The 17095-nt window shown below is 49.2% G+C and overlaps 1 protein-coding gene and 1 long non-coding RNA gene across 3 annotated transcripts; one reads left to right on the top strand and one right to left on the bottom strand.

The window, feature by feature from the left end:
- Window positions 1–1587: 1587 nt before the first annotated feature.
- Window positions 1588–4992, bottom strand: LOC141419764 (uncharacterized). Its single transcript, XR_012444434.1, has 3 exons — window positions 4880–4992; window positions 3692–3757; window positions 1588–2472 (listed from the first exon to the last, which is right to left on the bottom strand). It is a non-coding gene; the product is annotated as an uncharacterized lncRNA (long non-coding RNA).
- Window positions 4993–5498: 506 nt separating this feature from the next.
- On the top strand, window positions 5499–9269 carry LOC109701462 (small integral membrane protein 10-like protein 2A). 2 transcript variants are annotated; one of them, XM_074062479.1, is made up of 2 exons: window positions 5499–6320; window positions 9086–9269. In XM_074062479.1, the coding sequence occupies exon 1, from the start codon at window positions 5731–5733 to the stop codon at window positions 5962–5964; it is 234 nt and encodes a 77-aa protein (XP_073918580.1). In that variant the 5' UTR covers window positions 5499–5730; the 3' UTR covers window positions 5965–6320; window positions 9086–9269. The 2 variants fall into 2 exon arrangements, with proteins under 2 accessions (XP_073918580.1, XP_073918579.1); XM_074062478.1 differs by having other exon boundaries at window positions 7252–9269.
- The last annotated feature ends 7826 nt before the right edge of the window (window positions 9270–17095 follow it).

Below are 17095 nucleotides of genomic sequence, written 5' to 3'. Positions count from 1 at the left end.
TTGAAGTTCACTCAGTGCAAAAAAAACCTTTTTCACTAGGGCCATTTAAAGGATGTTTCTGTAATGATAAAGATGTCAATTGATTTATCAGGAAGAGCAATATACAGAAAGATTTAGCAGTGTGAGGATAGAACCCAGGGCCTCATCTTGCTAGGCAAATACATCCCAGCCTTTTTGTTTACATTTCTGAGATGGGAATCTGCCTAACTTTACCTGAGCTGGGCTCGAAATCACAATCCTCCTGCCTCCACCTCCTAAGTAGCTGGGATTTCAGGCATGCACTACTGCCATGCCTGGCAATTATATTTCTGTTAGCTACCAGTGCACAACCATAAAATGAAATTAAGACAATGATTCTACTTTTACTAACATGGAAAGAATATTGTACTTAGGAATAAGTCTAACAGAGTAAGTGCAAGAACAAGTCGAAAGAATTATATTACCTGATTTCAAGTTGCTGTAATCCATATAGTGTAGTATTTCTCTAAGGCTGGATAAAATCGTTCATTGGGGAAAAGAAAGTCTTTTTACAAATAATACTAGAATAACTATATATTTATAAGTATTTTAATGTATGTTAAGTGAAGTAGCAAAGCACAGAAAGGCAAATAGCACATGGTCTCACTCACATGTGGAAGTTGAGAGTAGAAAGTTGAGGTTAGCGGAGGCTGGGGAGAGTGGGTGGGGTGGGATGGGGAGAGCACTGGGTACTCGCTTGCAGTTAGATAGGAGCAGGGAGTCTTGCTGTACTACTTACTGCACACTAGGCTGTCTACAGACAACAGTAATGTGCCGTTTAGTCCAAAAAGCTAGAAGAAAGGATTTTAAATAGATATGCCTAGTTAATAGGAAGAATGTAAATTTTCTTTTGTGTGGCATACAAATAACAGCTTTTTTGGCTTTTAAAAAGAAAGATATCATGGTTTGAGGCCAGCTGGGACAAAGAGAAGCGATGTTATCGAAAAAGCAAAATAAGAACACCTGGGCTGTGGGTGTGGCTGAAGTGGGAGAACGCTTGCCTAGCAAGAGATGCCCCTGGTTCATTTCCAGTACCATAAAAAGAAAAAAGATAGTAAAAGGGAAGATTTAAGCCCTAACGTATTGATAATTACTTTAAAAGTAAATGGCATAAGAATAACAATTAAAAGACAAAAATTGGAAAAGTGGATTTTTTTTTAAATCACCCAACTCTATTCTACCTATAAAAACCTCACTTCAATTTTTTTTGTGTGTGATTTTAAAGATTTGCTCTTTTTTTAAGCATGGTTCTATGCTTGCTATTTAAAAAGCATGTTTTTCAGAGACTACATTTAATTTTATTTAATATAAATAAACTAGTCACAAAGAGAAAAACAGTCTGTGATTCCATTTATGTAAGGTACACAGGGTAACCAAATTCCCTGCCACAGTAGGATAGTGGCTGTCAGGGGCTTTGAGGCAGGCGATTGGAGGTATGGACATGGGTTGCCCAATGACGTGGATGTTATTAACACCACTGAACATTAAAAGTGCTTAAGCTGGTAAATTTGATGTTACACATATTTTACCATAATTTAACATTTTTAATAGAGGGAAACTGTGGCTCAGTGCTGCTGCCCAGTGTGAGGGGATCATACTCATGCAACTACTCCAGAAAAGATCAGAGTTCAAAATCTAAAAAGCAGTTTCCTCTCAATGGATACAATTTTCTTTTTTTTTTCAGTTCCTCCTCCAATTCTTTTTTTAAATTGTGTTTACATTTATTCATATGTGCATACATTGTTTGGGCCATCTCTCCCCGCTGCCCCCACCCCACTTCTCTCTTCCAGGCAGAACCTGTTCCGCCCTCTTGTTCTCCAATTTTGTTGAAGAGAAGACATAAGAGATAATAAGACATAGCGTTTTTGCTAGTTTGAGATAAAAATAGCTATACAGGGAGATTCCTAGCATTGTTTCCATGTACATTCACTGTATACAATTTTCATACCATCGTAAAGTTGGAAAATCTAACTCAAATCATCGTAAGTCGGAGACTGTCTATACAATAATTCAAACAATGTGGTAGTGAAGAAAGGATAGGCATGCAGGCTAGTCTAGCTAGAAAATCCCATGGAATTGACAAAAAGAATTGTATAAGTAATATAAGAATTCAATGTTGTCACAAAAGAGACCCACAGCTGAACTGATTTTTGACAAAAATAAAAAGGAAATTCAATGTGGGGAGACTAGCCTTTATTCAATAAACTGTGCTCTAGCAGTTTGACATCCATAGGCAAAAAATTAAACCTGGACCTACGCCTAAAACCTCACACAAATCGACCACAAACTTGAAGTGTGATATATAAATCTATAAAACTTGTAAATGAAAACAGGAGAAAAAAATTGGGACCTTATGTTTGATAAAGAGTTCTTACAAGCTGGGCTTGGTCGTTCATGGCTGTAATCCCAGGACTCAGGAGGAAGATCAGTTGAGTCCAGGAATTTGAGACCAGCCTAGAAAGAGAGAAAGAGAGAGAGAAACTAGAATAAAGAAGTCTCAAAACTTAGCCATAGCTGGTCATAGAGTGAGGCATGGCTGTAATCTCAACACTCGGGAGGCTAGGGGCTAGGGCAGGAGAGTCACAAGTTCAAGTCCAACCCGAGCTACATATCAAAGACCTGTCTAAAAAAAAGTCCTTAAGAGAAAAAAAAAAGTCTGTATTCACGGACTTTCTCTGACTAACCCAGAGAAAAGCTGGATATACTCATAAATTGCTAGTAGGAATGTAAAATATTACAATCACTCTGGAAAAATTTCGCAGAGTCTTACAACAGTAAACATGCGCTTAGCTTATGACTCAACAATCACGTTTTTGGGTATCTAACACCGAGATGAACGTAACATCCTGTAAGTGAATGTTTGTAGCAGCTTTATTCTAAAACGCCCATCCAAAGTTCCATACTCTATAATTCCATTTGTGTAAACTCTTGAAATGTCAAAATTATAGAAATAGACAGCAGATTAGTGGTTGCCAAAAAGTTAAAGAGAGAGAGCAAGGTGGAGGTGGCTTTGGTCAACAAAAGGCAACGAAAAGAGCATGGATGGAATCACTACCAGTATCGTGGTTATGTGGTATCTTATCAGCCATGAATGATTATCATCGTGAGAAGCTGGTTAAAGCACACGTGGGATCTCTGTATTTTTTCTTATAACTGCATGTAAATCTATAATTATAGAATAATGAAAAGTTTGATTAAAATAGCAATTGCACACTTGCCCATCAAGTGTGAGGCCCTGAGTTCAATCCTCAGTACTGCATATGTATTTTATCTATCTATACATAAGAATGCATCCATGTACATCGTGGTTCTATATACTAACAATGAACATATGGAAACCAAATGTTTGACACATATTAAACATACAATGTCACTTACAGTCACTCCAAAGAAAATGAAATAGGTATAAACCTAACAAAATATGAGCAGAGTTGTTGGTGAGTGCTGAGAGGTTCCCAGAGGTGTACCTTTAGATAATGGACCATGTGTGCACCTTCAGTAGTGATGATCACATAAATCATTACATGATATAAAATTGCTGGAAATAGTCATACGCACACATCAATGTGGTTTAAAAATGGTGGAAGCAGAATTATGCCTTTAGTCTAGCAGTAGTAATATACCAATGTCAATTTCCGGGTTTTGCATTATACAACATCTACAAAAAAGGTACCTTTTGAGGAAGTCGGATGAAAGTCACGAGGTCTTTCTTATACTAGTTTTGCAACTTCATGTGAATCTGTAATTATTTTAAAAATAAAATATTAAAAATAAATGTGATGAAGCCAGGCATCGAAGCACACCTATAATCCCAGTTAATGGTGAGGTAGAGATGGGAAGACCGCAGTCCAAGGCCAGCCCCACAAAGCTTGAAACCTTATCTGAAAACAAACTACAAAAAGTGGAAAGGACTGGAGATGTGATTCAAGTGCTAGAGCACTTCCCTATCAATCCCAGTGCCCAATTTCAAAATCCCAGTACAAGAAAAGCAGATGAGGCCAGGGAGAGATTTCAGAAATAATTGGAAAAATAGGCTTTGCGAATAAATGGGGCTTAATCCAGCCTAGAACACAGGGCTTCTAAACGGCTTAAGTCTATGTGCCCCTTTCTCTTTCGTCTATTTTTTTCATTGCTTTAAGCAAGTAATACTTATACATATGGATCTACCTATACATTGGGGTAAAAAGTTTAGTTTTCCTTCCTACTGCCTTACCTGTAAGTGAACAATGTTAAGCAATATAATATACTTGCCCCAAACACTTTTAACACATTTATAGTAATCCTACTAGTTCAGGATAGTCCTCCTTGTGAAAATTGGTAGTCATGATGACTGCTTTTAAAGTCATAACCATAAGGAAGCCCAAGAGTTTCAATTCATTAAATAGTTGAGAAAAATACATTCGAATTTGGATTGGGTTTGGTTTAACTTACATAACATAAAGATTAAATTAAATGTTGAGCGTGGTGGCTCAAGCCTATAATCCTAGCTACTTAGCAGACAGAGATTGGGAGGGTCGAGGTTCAAGGCCAGGCTGGGCAAAAAATTCTTAAGACCCTATCTCAACCAGTAACTGGGCTATCATCCTAGCGACATAGGGAAGCACAAATAGGAGGATCGAGGTCCAGAATGGCCTGGGCAGAAATCGAGACCCGATTTCAAAAATAACCAATGGGGACCTGGCTCAAATGGAAGAGCCCATGCCAAGCAAGCACTAGGCTCTGAGTTCAACCCTCACTACTCCCCCTCCCCACGCCAAAAAAGATTAAATGAAACTACAAAAGGACATTTAAGCACAGCACCAGCAAAAAAAAAAAGGGGGGGAGAGGATATAAACAAGAGCAAATGTAAACGCAACACAACCTTGTTCAGCAGCCATGGCAAACAGGACATTAGAAGGAGTGCTCAGAAAGTGCTCATTAGAAATGAGCACAGTGAGCGAAATATGCAGTGAGCGAATGCAGCAGAAAAGGAACAAATACGTGCGTGCGTGCGTGTGGATTTAGTGCTGCTCCATGGTAGTTACTGCACTATTAAAGAAAGATACCATGGATTGGCTAGGCGGGTTTCCTGGAGAGAACCCTGGAGAATGGTGGCCGTGTGCATGGGTGTGGCCTTTTGGATGCGGTTTTGTACAGAACCAGCATAGCAAGGAGTCCACACCCGCCAGACATCCAGTCTCACTGCATGCTAGAGGATTCCCCAAAAGCAACCCTGGCAGCAGTGCCTTCCAATCCGCCCAGGCCTCAGGCTACCTTTGCACCAAGGCACTGGTGGGAAGAGGCGGGGCTGAGTAAGTGGGACGGGCTGGTGGGGAGGCGGGGCTTCGCGGAGGGGCGGGTCGTGTGGGCGGGGCTATGTAAATGCGGCGGGCCCGTGAGCCCAGCGGACCTAGCGAGCCGGGCCTGGGCGGCAGGTGCCACTGTGCAGCTCCTGGCCGGGGGCGGGGCCATGATGGGGGCGGGCTTGCGGTGGGGGCGTCGCCCCTGAGGAGGCGGTGAGGGGCGGAGCTGTGCAGGCAGCGGGTCCCGCGGGGGAGCACGGGCAGAGGTAGCGGCCACCAAGGCAGCCTGAGCCGGCGAGGGCAGGAGGAGCCCGCGGGCGGGGCTGCGGGTGGCCGGCGACGCTTCCAAGCCTGGCATCGGGCTGCCCTCCAGGCTCGCGCTGCAGCCAGTCCGTCGGAGGTCGGCGGGGCCTACGGCGGCCCGGGCCCCATGGCGGCGTCCGCGGCTCTGTCGGCGGCGGCGGCGGCGGCCCTGTCTGGCCTGGCGGTGCGGCTGTCGCGCTCGGCCGCGGTCCGAGGCTCCTATGGCGCCTTCTGCAAGGGGCTCACGCGCACGCTGCTCACCTTCTTCGACCTGGCCTGGCGGCTGCGCATGAACTTCCCTTACTTCTACGTGGTGGCCTCGGTGATGCTCAACGTCCGCCTGCAGGTGCGGATCGAGTGAGCGCCCGCGGCGCTGGCGGTGGCGGTGGCGGTGGCGGTGGCGGTGGCGGCCCGGCCGAGAGTCGCCCGCGCACCCGCTCCTGGCCGGGACGCCGCCTGAAGGACAGCGGGGAGGCCCAGTGTCCACCGGACACGGCAGGGGACGGAGGTGGGGCGGCCCGGGCCCCAACACCCTACACCTCCGCGGCCAGGGGCCCCATCCCAGACCGCAAAGAAACTCACGCAACGGGGCCTTTCCAATGGGATCGAGAAAATTAGAGTCTGGCCGACCTGTTGCTTCCCACTGGCAAAAGGGGGAGAACCAGAAAGAAGGAATTCTACTGCGGCGACTTGATTTGCCAGGCCCTGAGCTGAAAGGTAGGAGGCGACAGGTTGGAATGGGGATTGGGAGACCCTTTATTATGACATCTGTCTAGATGTCCAGGTGCCCTGGTGCTTTGGGGGAAATAGGAAAGACAGCCAGACACACCAGCCCGAAAGGCTGCCCAGCCGAGTTGGGGAACAGAATGGCAGGTGCGGGTCCCCATGCTCCCTGGTGTTCCGACATGGGGTGAGGGCGGCGGCCTCCATCTGGAGGTTCAGTCCATCGCCAACAACCTACCCCAACCCCTTCTCGCCCACGCCCAGTCCCCCCCCCCTTTACGCAGAGGCCTGGATGGCATGGTGTCACTGAACCCAGGGAAATGGAGGAGACGGGTGTGGAAAGTCCCTGAGAAGAGCCTAGAGGAGAAAAGAGGCGCCCACCCTTCTCCCCCACCTGTCTTGAGTGTGCAGTCAGGAAGGTTGGCTCTCTTCTGATGCAAACCCCGTCTGTCCCCTTTTCAGCCCTCAGGCCCCTAGGGTTCTCTGCAGCTCCACGCAGCCCTTCCCAAAACTGCCTCCTAAGCTGTGTGTGTGGCCAGAGGACTGGTGTCTGCCTGCTGCTGCTCTCCCTCTTGATCCCCAGCCCCATCTGAGGGCCTCCTAGGAAGACAGGCTCCTCCCATCCGTCCTGCCACAGTCTTGCTCTTTGGCCATGTCAGCCCCAGCACCTTTCAGAGCCTAAGGCGACCCTCCCAGGGCCAAGGAAGCTCTCTGCCAGCTGTGGACAGCCTGGGAAGCCCACTGTGTGCCCAAGGGATCTGGGAAAGTGGGAAGGGCTCCATGAGCAGGCAGCAGCTCTCAGGCTGGAGTGTGGAGGACAGAGGGCTTAGTGGGTAACAGATGAGGCCTTGTGGTGGAGGTGGGGGCAAGGAGACCTCTCTGGGTGGCCAGGCAACTCTGAGGTCTCCATCTCTTTCTTTTTCAGGTACTGGTGTTTGTAGCTGGTGGCACACCCCTTCTTTGGCCTTGTCAAGAGTCAGATCCCTACCTGGAGGTGCCCTGTTCCAGCAGCTGCCTGGGAAGCAGCTGAAGGAAGGGCCTGCCCAGAAGAGGGAGGGCCTTTATGGTAGAGGCCCAGAGGGGTGGAGCGGCCCAGGGATCAGCGGCTTAGGAAAGAGACCCCTGTTCCCAGGGCACTGAGATCTCCTAGCAACACTGTGAAAGAGATGTGTTCTCCAGGCTAATGGGCCCAGTGGGGCTCTGAGAAGGGACTGGGATTTGCCTTTGTCACACAGATAGGAGGGGTGGAGCTCAGTTTGCCCCTGGGCCTGCACTCCTCCACCCCCAACCCAGTCTTCTCCAAGCCTAAAGGGTGGTGGGATGGTGAGGGTACACAGAGCTCCCAAGGGACCTAGGGAGAGGTGACACGGGTAGGGAATCTGGGGATCTGGCTTTCTTTGGAGGGATTTGGAAGGTCACAGGGAAGAAAGAAGAAGAGTGAGCAGAGATGGGGCAAGACAGATGGGTCCCAGAACCCCTGGGGAGCCAAGCCCTTACCAACGGCCAAGCCTCCCTATTCCACTGGAAGTTGACCAACGGCACCTCAACAGTTGTGTGGCACGAGCCTCTCAGTTTGGTGGTAGAGTGTGCATGTTTGGGGAGTTGTTGATAGTGGTGATGTGTCTCCTGGCGACATGAAGTAGTCAGGAGGATGAAGGAATAAACCCAAAGAGGAATGGGGCTGGGATCCATCTCTCTGTCCCCAGGCTTGGGCCCCATCCCCAGGATCACACAGGAGAACCTCATTAGAGGGACTGAGATTGGTCCAGGAGGCCCCAGGTTTGCTACTATTGCTGTCATAAAGCAGCCAGGAGAGGCCACGGTTGCCCTCACCACCCATCCCTATCTCTGCTCCCCTCTGCTCCCCTGGTGCTGGTAGCTCCAGGCCCATATACTCAGTTCCTGGGACAGAAACCTGCAGCAGTATGGCCACCCCTGGGGACACAATAGCCCAGCCTCACCTACTCCCCTGCCCACTGGAGCCAGGGACCCCAATGAAGATCTCAGTCTGTCTTACCCTGAGGACACAGGCTGGAAGGGGCTGCCACTTGCCCCCTGTGGTTTCCCACAGCTCAGGACTGATGGCTTCCTTCCTTTTGCCAAGTCTCCTGGAACCTTGATCTTGCTGGACCCTCTCATCCACTCTAGCCCTGTCCACCCAGGACCACCTCTGGGGGCCTGTTATCCACAGGGGGCCACATGTGAGGGACAATATCCACACTGGGCTGGAGAAGCAGAAGCCAGAGGCACACCCAGTACCCTTTCAAATTGTGGTGTCAGCCTCTGGGCAGCAGGACCCCCAGCTGAAGCCTCTAACTGGGCCAGCCAGGAAGGAAGGATGGACGAAGGCCCTTTATAGACTGCATGTTTGAGCATGTGGGGATGTGCATGTGTGAGTGAGTGGTTGTATGAAGTGGAGTATGTTGGGGGTAGAGCTGTCGATCAAGAGGAGATGCTGGGACCCTCCCTGTGCAAGGAACTTGGCCTACAGTGTGTGTAGGGGTGGTGTGTGCAGAGCCTAGAGCCCTTACTGTGTGGGAAGCCCCACCCCTGCCCAGAACCACTGACATTGGCATTGGGCTGTGGCTGTCTGTGCCCAGAGGCATTGACCAGGAGAGATGCAGGGACCAGGCCTCAGCCTATCTTCCTGCCATGCACTGGCCTTTAGTTTAGCAAGCTTCTGCTTTCCTACCTCCCGTGTCTTCCCTCCACGGGGCCTTGCTGCGCGATCGGGTCTCGATGCACTTTCTCTTTTGCAGTCTGTGTTCCAGGCAGCAGAGCTTCAACAAATTCAGAGACACAACCTCGGTGACTTAACGTTTCTGTGTGTGATGAACTGCACTGCCAGCACTGGCTGATCTCGGACCCAGTCTTGCTTCTGGTGTTGTCACATCTTGCTGTCTCCCAAAGTTTAAAGAAATCACTTGTGTTAAGTACACTAAACACTGACTGGAGGCCTTTTGTTTGTGCTGGGTGTCATGCAGTAGCCCAGGGGAGGGTGGGGACAATGAGGTCCTGAGGTCAAGGACTAGGGGTCTTCAGAGCGTCTGCCAGGGCTATGCAGGGAGGAAACCGTCTGCTCCTTCAGAAGCTGCTCCAAGACCCTATTGCATAGACCACTGTGTTACCCCTGCCTCTCCACTCCAGAATGGACAGATGCAGAGCTTAGCTCAAAAGGGGCCCTCTGGCCCCACTCACCCACTTTGGTGAGACGACCTGAAACACAAGTCTTTCCTTCTATCTATAGCCGTGTGTCAAAGTGCTCAGTTCACTTGCCCTCAAGAGTAAGGGGAAGTGAAACAGACTGTCTGGGGTCCCTTTGTGCAGCCCAGAAACCCCTGTGCAGCACCAGGTGGCATAGTCCCCACTGCCTTCCTACAGGCAGGTGGCTGAGGGCTCTGAGAGAAGGTCAACTTCCCACAGGCCCTGGACCTGGATGTCTGTTTCCCCTGACCTTAGACCCAAACTCTGTCCCCTCAGAACCCCACCCCACTGGCTCCATAGAAAAGCCAGGGACCTTAGGGCCTAGGTGTGGGTTAGCAAGAGCCTAAGTCTGAGGAGGAGGGTGTGAGGCTGTGAGGGGCAGGAGGGCAGGAGGTGGGAGGAAGGCTGGAGGCTCCACCAAGAGGTGGAGGCAGGGCAGGAGACTAGGGGAGGGCAGGTGGATGGGAGGAGGATGGGAGAGTGTGAGAAAGTAGGAGGCTGAGGAGGAGAGTAGAAAGCTGGGGAGGAGGACAAGAGGATATAAAGGAGGACAGGAGCCAGGGGAGGAGGCTGAGGGGGAGGGTAGGAAACTGGAAGAGTAGAAGGCTGGGAGGAGGGCAGGAGACCCCTGGGGAGGGTGTAGGAGGGCAGGAGGCTGGAGGAGAGCAGAGGGCTGGAGAGGACAGGGGCCTGGGGGAAGGCAAAAGGCTGAAAGGAATGTAGGAGGCTGAGGGGGAGGGTAGGAGGCTTGGGAAGAGAACAGCAGGCTCAGGGGGAGGACAGAAGGCATGAGGAGAGGAATGAGGACATGGGAGCATGTGGGAGGAAGGGCTGAGGAGGCAGGCATCCTGGGGACACAGGCTTAGGAGTGTAGCCTGGGGTTAGGGGTCCTGGTGACATATACTGTTACCAAGGGCTCCCTACGGGTCAGAGCACCCTGGTAAGAACAACCCTCCCAGCAGCACCACATGAGAAATTGCCCCCAGGCCCAAGCTTGGGTCCTCCTATCCAGATCCTTTTGTCACTTATGGGCCCACCCCCAGTCTAGGATCACATCATCCCGCAAGCCAAGATGGGAAGTGCTCAACCCAGAGCCTGGTTGCAGGCATGGAGGTGAGAGAAGACCATCTGTACTACAGAGGAAGCCAGCAGACTTGGCCTCCAGTGGTGATGGGCAGTGAGCAGAAGACCTTGAGCCCAGCTTCCACTTAGTTCTGTAGGACCCCTGGCATGCTGTGCTCATCCCCATGATTTTAGTAAGGTCCCTCAGGTGCCCCTGGGCATTGAAGGGGATGACACTAATGTAGCAGAGAGGATCAAAAGAAAACTGCCTAGGTTTGAGTCCTGAGATAGTAGCAGGGAGGTAGTGATGGCATAGCAGAGAGAGAAAACCTGAGAAATCTGAACACGATGAATGAAGGTCATGTAGCACCGGGGAGGGGAAACTCACATAGCACTAGGATAAAGTAGTCAATAAAATTAAATATAACCATATATGGATTAGACTTTGCTTTCTGCTTCTGTAACCGCTTGCAAGGGTATATAAGGTGAGACCGCTTTGTTCTCGGGGCTCAGCCTTTGGACATGAGTCTGCTGAGCCTGTGCTGGCACAATAAAACATTGCTTCCTGCAAATTCCTCAAGAGTCCCACATCTCAGCTAGCAAACTCCTGCAACATTTCTTGGGGGCTCGTTATCCGGGATTGTGGAGATGGTGAGTTGTCATCTCCCTTGTCACCGGGGTGCATCTACTGGACAGCCAGGAGGAGATTCCACCAGTTGCCAATGGACAGCTTGATCCAGAGGGGGATTCCTCCTCCCGGCGAGTTGGTGTCAGGGCCTTAGATGCACAAAGGATCCCAGTGAGGTGCAGGAACGAGTGAGGGGAGGGGAGCACCGCTCATCAGACTGGTAAGAACCCGGGTTCAAATTCAGTCCTGCCCAAGAAGGCAGAAGGGGAGCATGATCACCTCCAGATGGGACACCCTAGTAACTGCCATTTGGGGGTAAAACCTTGTCACTCAGGTTCAGGGAGCGGTATGTGCTGTGTGAGAGTATATAAAAATGAGAGCTGAGACGCAGTAGGCTCCCACTTGCCCTTCCTCCCCTAGGACCTACAGTTTCCCAGGTAAGGAAGACCAGGGGACAGTAACAGAAGCCAAGTTCCATTAAGGCCTTGAATATTGCTGTTTGAGTTTAGTTCCAGTGTCTGCAACAGTTCCTGACACTTAGGTGGCAAAACTGAACGCGTGGAGTGAAACAATGAGCAAAGGCCCAAACTTGCGAGGTCACCCCTCCTCTGGCTTCCTTTATTATAAAGTGGTGCACTAAACACTGGGTGATTGGGAAGTACCCCCAAGATCGCTAAAGCAAACTGAAAACGCAGCTCAGTTGACTTGGGACCTGGAGCTTATGGCAGACTTAGGAATCCAAGGCCTGCCGCTGAGCTCACAGCCAGGTTCCGGGGACGCCAACAGCTCCAAAACCAGACACGGCTCCCTGGTTCAATGCTCTGTTAAGGGAAAGCAAGCAGTTTCATGGAGTCCGTGTGTGGGGCGTTGGTAAGCTCCTTCCCCATGGGCAGGCAACTTCCCCTTCCTGCAAGGGGCTCTGGGTTTGCCCCGTGATTCGGGTCTGCAGACAGGCTGCACCTCTCCCACAAGGGGGGTCCATGGAGGCTTAAGTACCCCACATGTGGCGGTGCTTCTCTTTAAGGGTCAACTGAGGCCTTCGTGGGAGGCTGACCCATTGACTCATAGGGATGAAATGATGAATTAACGGCAGGTACGCTACTGATGCTCACATAATCCATTTATTGAACTTGTTTAACATGTAACCTGCCTTAGGCGCTACCAGGCACGATCCTAAGTGCTTGCTGGTGGAGTAACGAATGCCACTTGCCCCCACATTCACACAAACCTGAAAGCACCCTATCTTACGGCACTTACATGGTAACATGGGAGGAAGGGTCACAAGTAAATGGTAAATAACAAACCGAGTAGGTGACAGATGTCAAAGGCCGTGGGCAATTGGACACCGCACACACAGCCTAAGGGGGACTCAAAACCGCAGGTACGCTGCAACTTTAAATCAGGCCGTGAACATGCGGGGCCCGTGGCTCAATTTAGCCGCTTTGTCCCTGCAGGTTACTTCCTGGGCAACCCAGGCCACCGCCAGCACAGAATTCACAACCGGCCATGGGAAACAAGGAGTTTAACCCAATGGCAGTGTCGTTTCCAATGGATAAGTGATAGCGACGATCATCAAATAATTCTGTGATAAATTACTAGTAGGGTCTATAAAGGGAGTCCTAGTACAAAAGACAGGTACTCAACGTCCCTAAAATGTGATCCGCCCACAGGACGCCATAAGAGCCCTCCTGAAGAGTAGTGAGCACCCACCGTGTGGCTGGTCCTCATGCTGAGCATCATGCTGGAGTTTTGTTTATACAGCCTGGGGCAGGCTCTGCCACACCTCCCAACCCAGACCTCTGCTTTCCCAGAAAATCCCCAACGCCCACCCCCCAAAAAAAAACAGCCTGAGCACACCAGGGGTTCATTCCCCAAGCCATTTTCTAGAGACCTTGCTGTTGATGCCCTCAGCTTTGATGGGAGGAGCTATATTTCCCTGCCTGTATCTCTTATTGGCCATAGGTGACCACGTGAGCACTGGTCAGAGGAAAGGGGCAGCCTGTGCCCTGCCTCTCAGGAGAGGGCACTTAAGGTTAACGGGGGAAGTCCTGTGAGGTGCTCCTAGCTGTCTGGTCCCAAGTCCCTTCTCAGAGGGACTCAGGAAGAGCTGCAGACAGACTGGTGGATCCAAACAGGCTGGGGTCCATGACCTGAGGGCGTTTAGACAGCAGGGGCCTTGTGCTTCAGCTGCAAGGGCACAGGTGCCAGCACCATGCTGAGGCTCCTGAGCCGGGTTCTAGCCTTCTTCCAGAGGAGGAAAAGGTGGGACTCCAGTGAAGGGCAGCAGAGTCTACTGCAAGGTACAACCCGGTGAGTTGCCTTGTCCTCCATGCTTAGGAGCCTCCTCAGAAGGGCTCTGCTCCCCTCACCCGTGCTCCAGACTGCAGGGACTGGTAGGGAGGGTGCAGTCATTTTGCTGTGGGGGAAGGGTCTCTGAGTCCCTAAGAGTAAGGCTACTATCCATCCATGCCACAAACTCTGTTGGTCCAAATCAGGAAGCTATTCCTGCCAACACACGGAAGTTAGATGCAAAAAGCCTTGTGGTCTGTATCACCCTGCCTTTGCCCTTGTGAGAGGCCTTTTTCTACTTCTGGGAGACACAAAACCCCTAAATTTGAGGTTGAATTTGGTCTTGTACCTCAAACAGGCCTGTAGTTGAAGCCAGTGGACAAGTCATATGTCTGGTCCTAGAGGAAGGGAGGGGAACCTTTGTGCAGGCAGCCTGCTGAGGTCACATCCCAAATTTTCCTTACCATCTATTCTTATGCAGAAAAGAGTGACTATCTATCCTACATGGGAGAGCAGGAGACATATTTAACTGGCTCACTGTTTCTTGGAACCCTGCCCCAGGTCTGGCTCTCTGGGGACGCACAGAGATGGGAGAAGGTGAAGACCTGCACATGGTGGGTAGGAGGCCAATGAAACATGAGATGCTTTGCTGAGCGGGTGGTATCTGTGTGCTGAATTATAATAATTCTAATGTGTGTTGATTGCTTGTCTGGGCCAGGCATGGTACTAAGGGCTTTAAGGCGTGTATGCCGCTAGTACCCACAAACAGTGCAAGGAGGGAGGTGCTAGTATTGTTGTGCCAATGTATAACCCAGGCAGGGAGACCAACAAGAAAGAGAGGGCAAATAGCTAGTCATCTGTATCTAAAACCGGAACCACTCGATTTCTAGAGTTAAGTGGCTATCTACCATATGTTCCTCTGGTAGGACTTACTTGTAGTGCTGTTTGCTTTGAAATTAATTGGTGGAACTGTGGCAGACTAGCAAAAGGGATTTTGGGACTCTGGCTGGTGCCAGGAATCTTTTTCTCAGTGCAATTCATGCTAAACTCTTTACCTCAGCCCAATGCTACCCTTTGCAGTTGCAAATTTCTTTTCAATTGTGAGTCCTTTGCAGTTGTAAATTGTAAGCAGGGAAGCCTTAAGGATATTCTGCCCACAGTTACCTCAGGCAAAAGCCTTAGGCTTAAAACATGAATACTGATTGCACCTCACACATGTAATTAAAATACCTGAGAGCTAGCTTAAGTGCATGCACAGAGTGCTGCAGGGTGTATGGCAAGACCTTGTCAATCAAACCTGTCAATCACCATAGCCCATCCTGCAAAACGAACCAAAATTTTCCCACCATTTGCCTTTCAATTTATAAAGGCTTCTATCCCACCTGGCCAGGGCCCACAGCTACCTTTTCTTGCAGTGCCTTCCCTTCACCTTCAATAAACTTTACTGTCACTTTCTCTGCATTTTCACATCTTGCCTGAATTCTTCTCTTGAAGGATGCACAAGCCTAGAAGTTTTCTTACCAGATCCTTCAAAGACTACCCACCCGGCAACATTTTGGGAAAGCCAGCCAAGACATAACCAGGAGGTAAGCCCCCATATTTAAAACTGCCACCTCTGCTGTCTTCTTTCTTCTTTTGCCTCACTTTCTTCATGCTATGACTGCCCACAGGAGGTAACTCCCTCATCCCCAACCTACATGCAGCATGAGCATTATGCCCCAATGGGCAACTGAAGGGAAAGGAGACTGGAGACCCATTCTCCCAATGCAGACCAATGGGAAAACTCAGACTGGTTTAGGAGAAAACAGTGGAGCCTCACCCTCCCTCCTCTCTCCCTTGGGAATTGACTATAACTTCTTTTTATTTGTTTATTTGTTTCCATTTATTAACCACATTTATTCAAATATTAATTTCATGAGTCTGTTCAACTTGAATATAACTTCTTGAATGTCTATGCTGTGCTCTGTTCTGGTGAAGCTCACTGCTTCTGCAGTGAGACAGAAGGACTGACTGTCAGCTTTGACAAATGGGGAAGCAGCTCCTTCCCTGCAGACCTTGGAGGCAAGGGCAGGCCCCTCTTCGCCACTTCCCCCACAAGCCCCATCTCTCCAGATGCCAGTCAAGTCCTTTGAAGCCCCTCTTCCAGTCCTATGAAATGACTGTGATGGAAACTTTGGGAAAAAGTTGAGGATTCCCTGTGGGATTCCAAGACTCAACCCTAAAACAATTCCTGTCTCTTTTCTTGAGAAAACTTGCTAAGTGCCTAATTTCACCTTAGTTTGAATTGGTCAATTGACACATTTCTCTGACCTTATTTACCAGACATCTTAGATCAAGAAAAAAAAAATATCGGCTTAGTGCACAGAACTGAGCACTTTGCCCCAGGACCTCTCACACAGGGGTTTAGACACAACCATTCAAGGAAGACGAAAGAAAAAGTGATGTTGACACCCAAGCCAGAGCCAAAGGTGTCTTGCCTTAGTCAGGGTCAATTCATAGGAAAGTCCTCCAGACACCAGGATTCCTTGAATACCTAAGGAAATGCCCAAAGATTCAGGAATTCACATACCTCCAGGGGAGTCCCCCTCCCTGTCTCCCTTTCTCTTTTCCAGTATGGGGGAAGCTAAGAACAAAAAATGCCTTGTCTTGTACTGTGATGTAGCCTGGCCCCAGTGTAAAATGTCCAGAGAATGGAAGAATGGAAGCTTAAGAGATTCATTTTACAAGAGAAAAGGAAAATGGTTTTGAGGTGCCATATGTCCAAGCCTATATGGCCTTATATCAAGACTCTTCCTTTAGGGGCTCAAGTGGTAGAGGGCCTGCCTACCAAGTGTGAAGCCCTAGGTTCAAGCCCCAATACCATCAAGAATGAAAAGAAGAGAAAAGAAAAATACCCTTCCCTTTATAGGAGACCACCAGACCCCAAATGAGAAAATAATCCCCTGCTATAAGGAGTGACATCTGCCTCTAGGGGAATATGCATTCTATTCCTGCAGATCCATTCTTTGTAATGTGACATGGCCAACTTAGAACATATCAAGAAATCTGACACTCTTTCTTAATCTTTTCTTTTGTAATCTCTCTAAATGTTCTGAGGTTCTGAAGTTCCATATGTCCAAGCCTTCAGATTCCTCTTGCAGGATCCAGACTTGCAGGAAGGATGCCAGATGTCTCCAGCTTCTCCAGGAAATTCTAGATGATCCCTATCTCTCCTCTTCCACACTGCTGTATATTCTCCTGGACTTTCTTCCTTCCCTCTATCACTGTCCACGTGGTGTGGTTTCTCCCACCCACTACTCAAAAAGTGACTCATGATCTGTTTCTATGGAGACCTCAAGGTTTAAAACTCCACAAAGGGCTAATGGGCCCTCTCCTGGCTCTCTGATATATTTCCTAAGAAATTAAACCCCATTCCTTGTCTTCTTGACCTTGCTATTCTGCCCTCTGCCCTAAAGACAGCTGTTTACTTAGACTTTTTTTCCTTTTCATGTTGTTAGTTAAAGGTCAGGAAGATTCACAAGTCTTCCATTTGTCCTTATCTCACTCCCCAGGCTATCAGGAATTGGAGCAAAGGTCCCTAATTTGA

The sequence above is a fragment of the Castor canadensis genome, chromosome X (genome assembly GCF_047511655.1).
Source record: "Castor canadensis chromosome X, mCasCan1.hap1v2, whole genome shotgun sequence".
Classification (NCBI taxonomy): Eukaryota; Metazoa; Chordata; class Mammalia; order Rodentia; family Castoridae; genus Castor; species Castor canadensis.
Note: the sequence above shows the minus strand (reverse complement) of the source record. Positions and strands in the feature narration are given on the sequence as shown.

Coding starts and splice junctions, on each gene's coding strand:
- LOC109701462 (XM_074062479.1), top strand. CDS start 5,731: ATGGCGGCGTCCGCGGCTCTGTCGGCGGCGGCGGCGGCGGCCCTGTCT.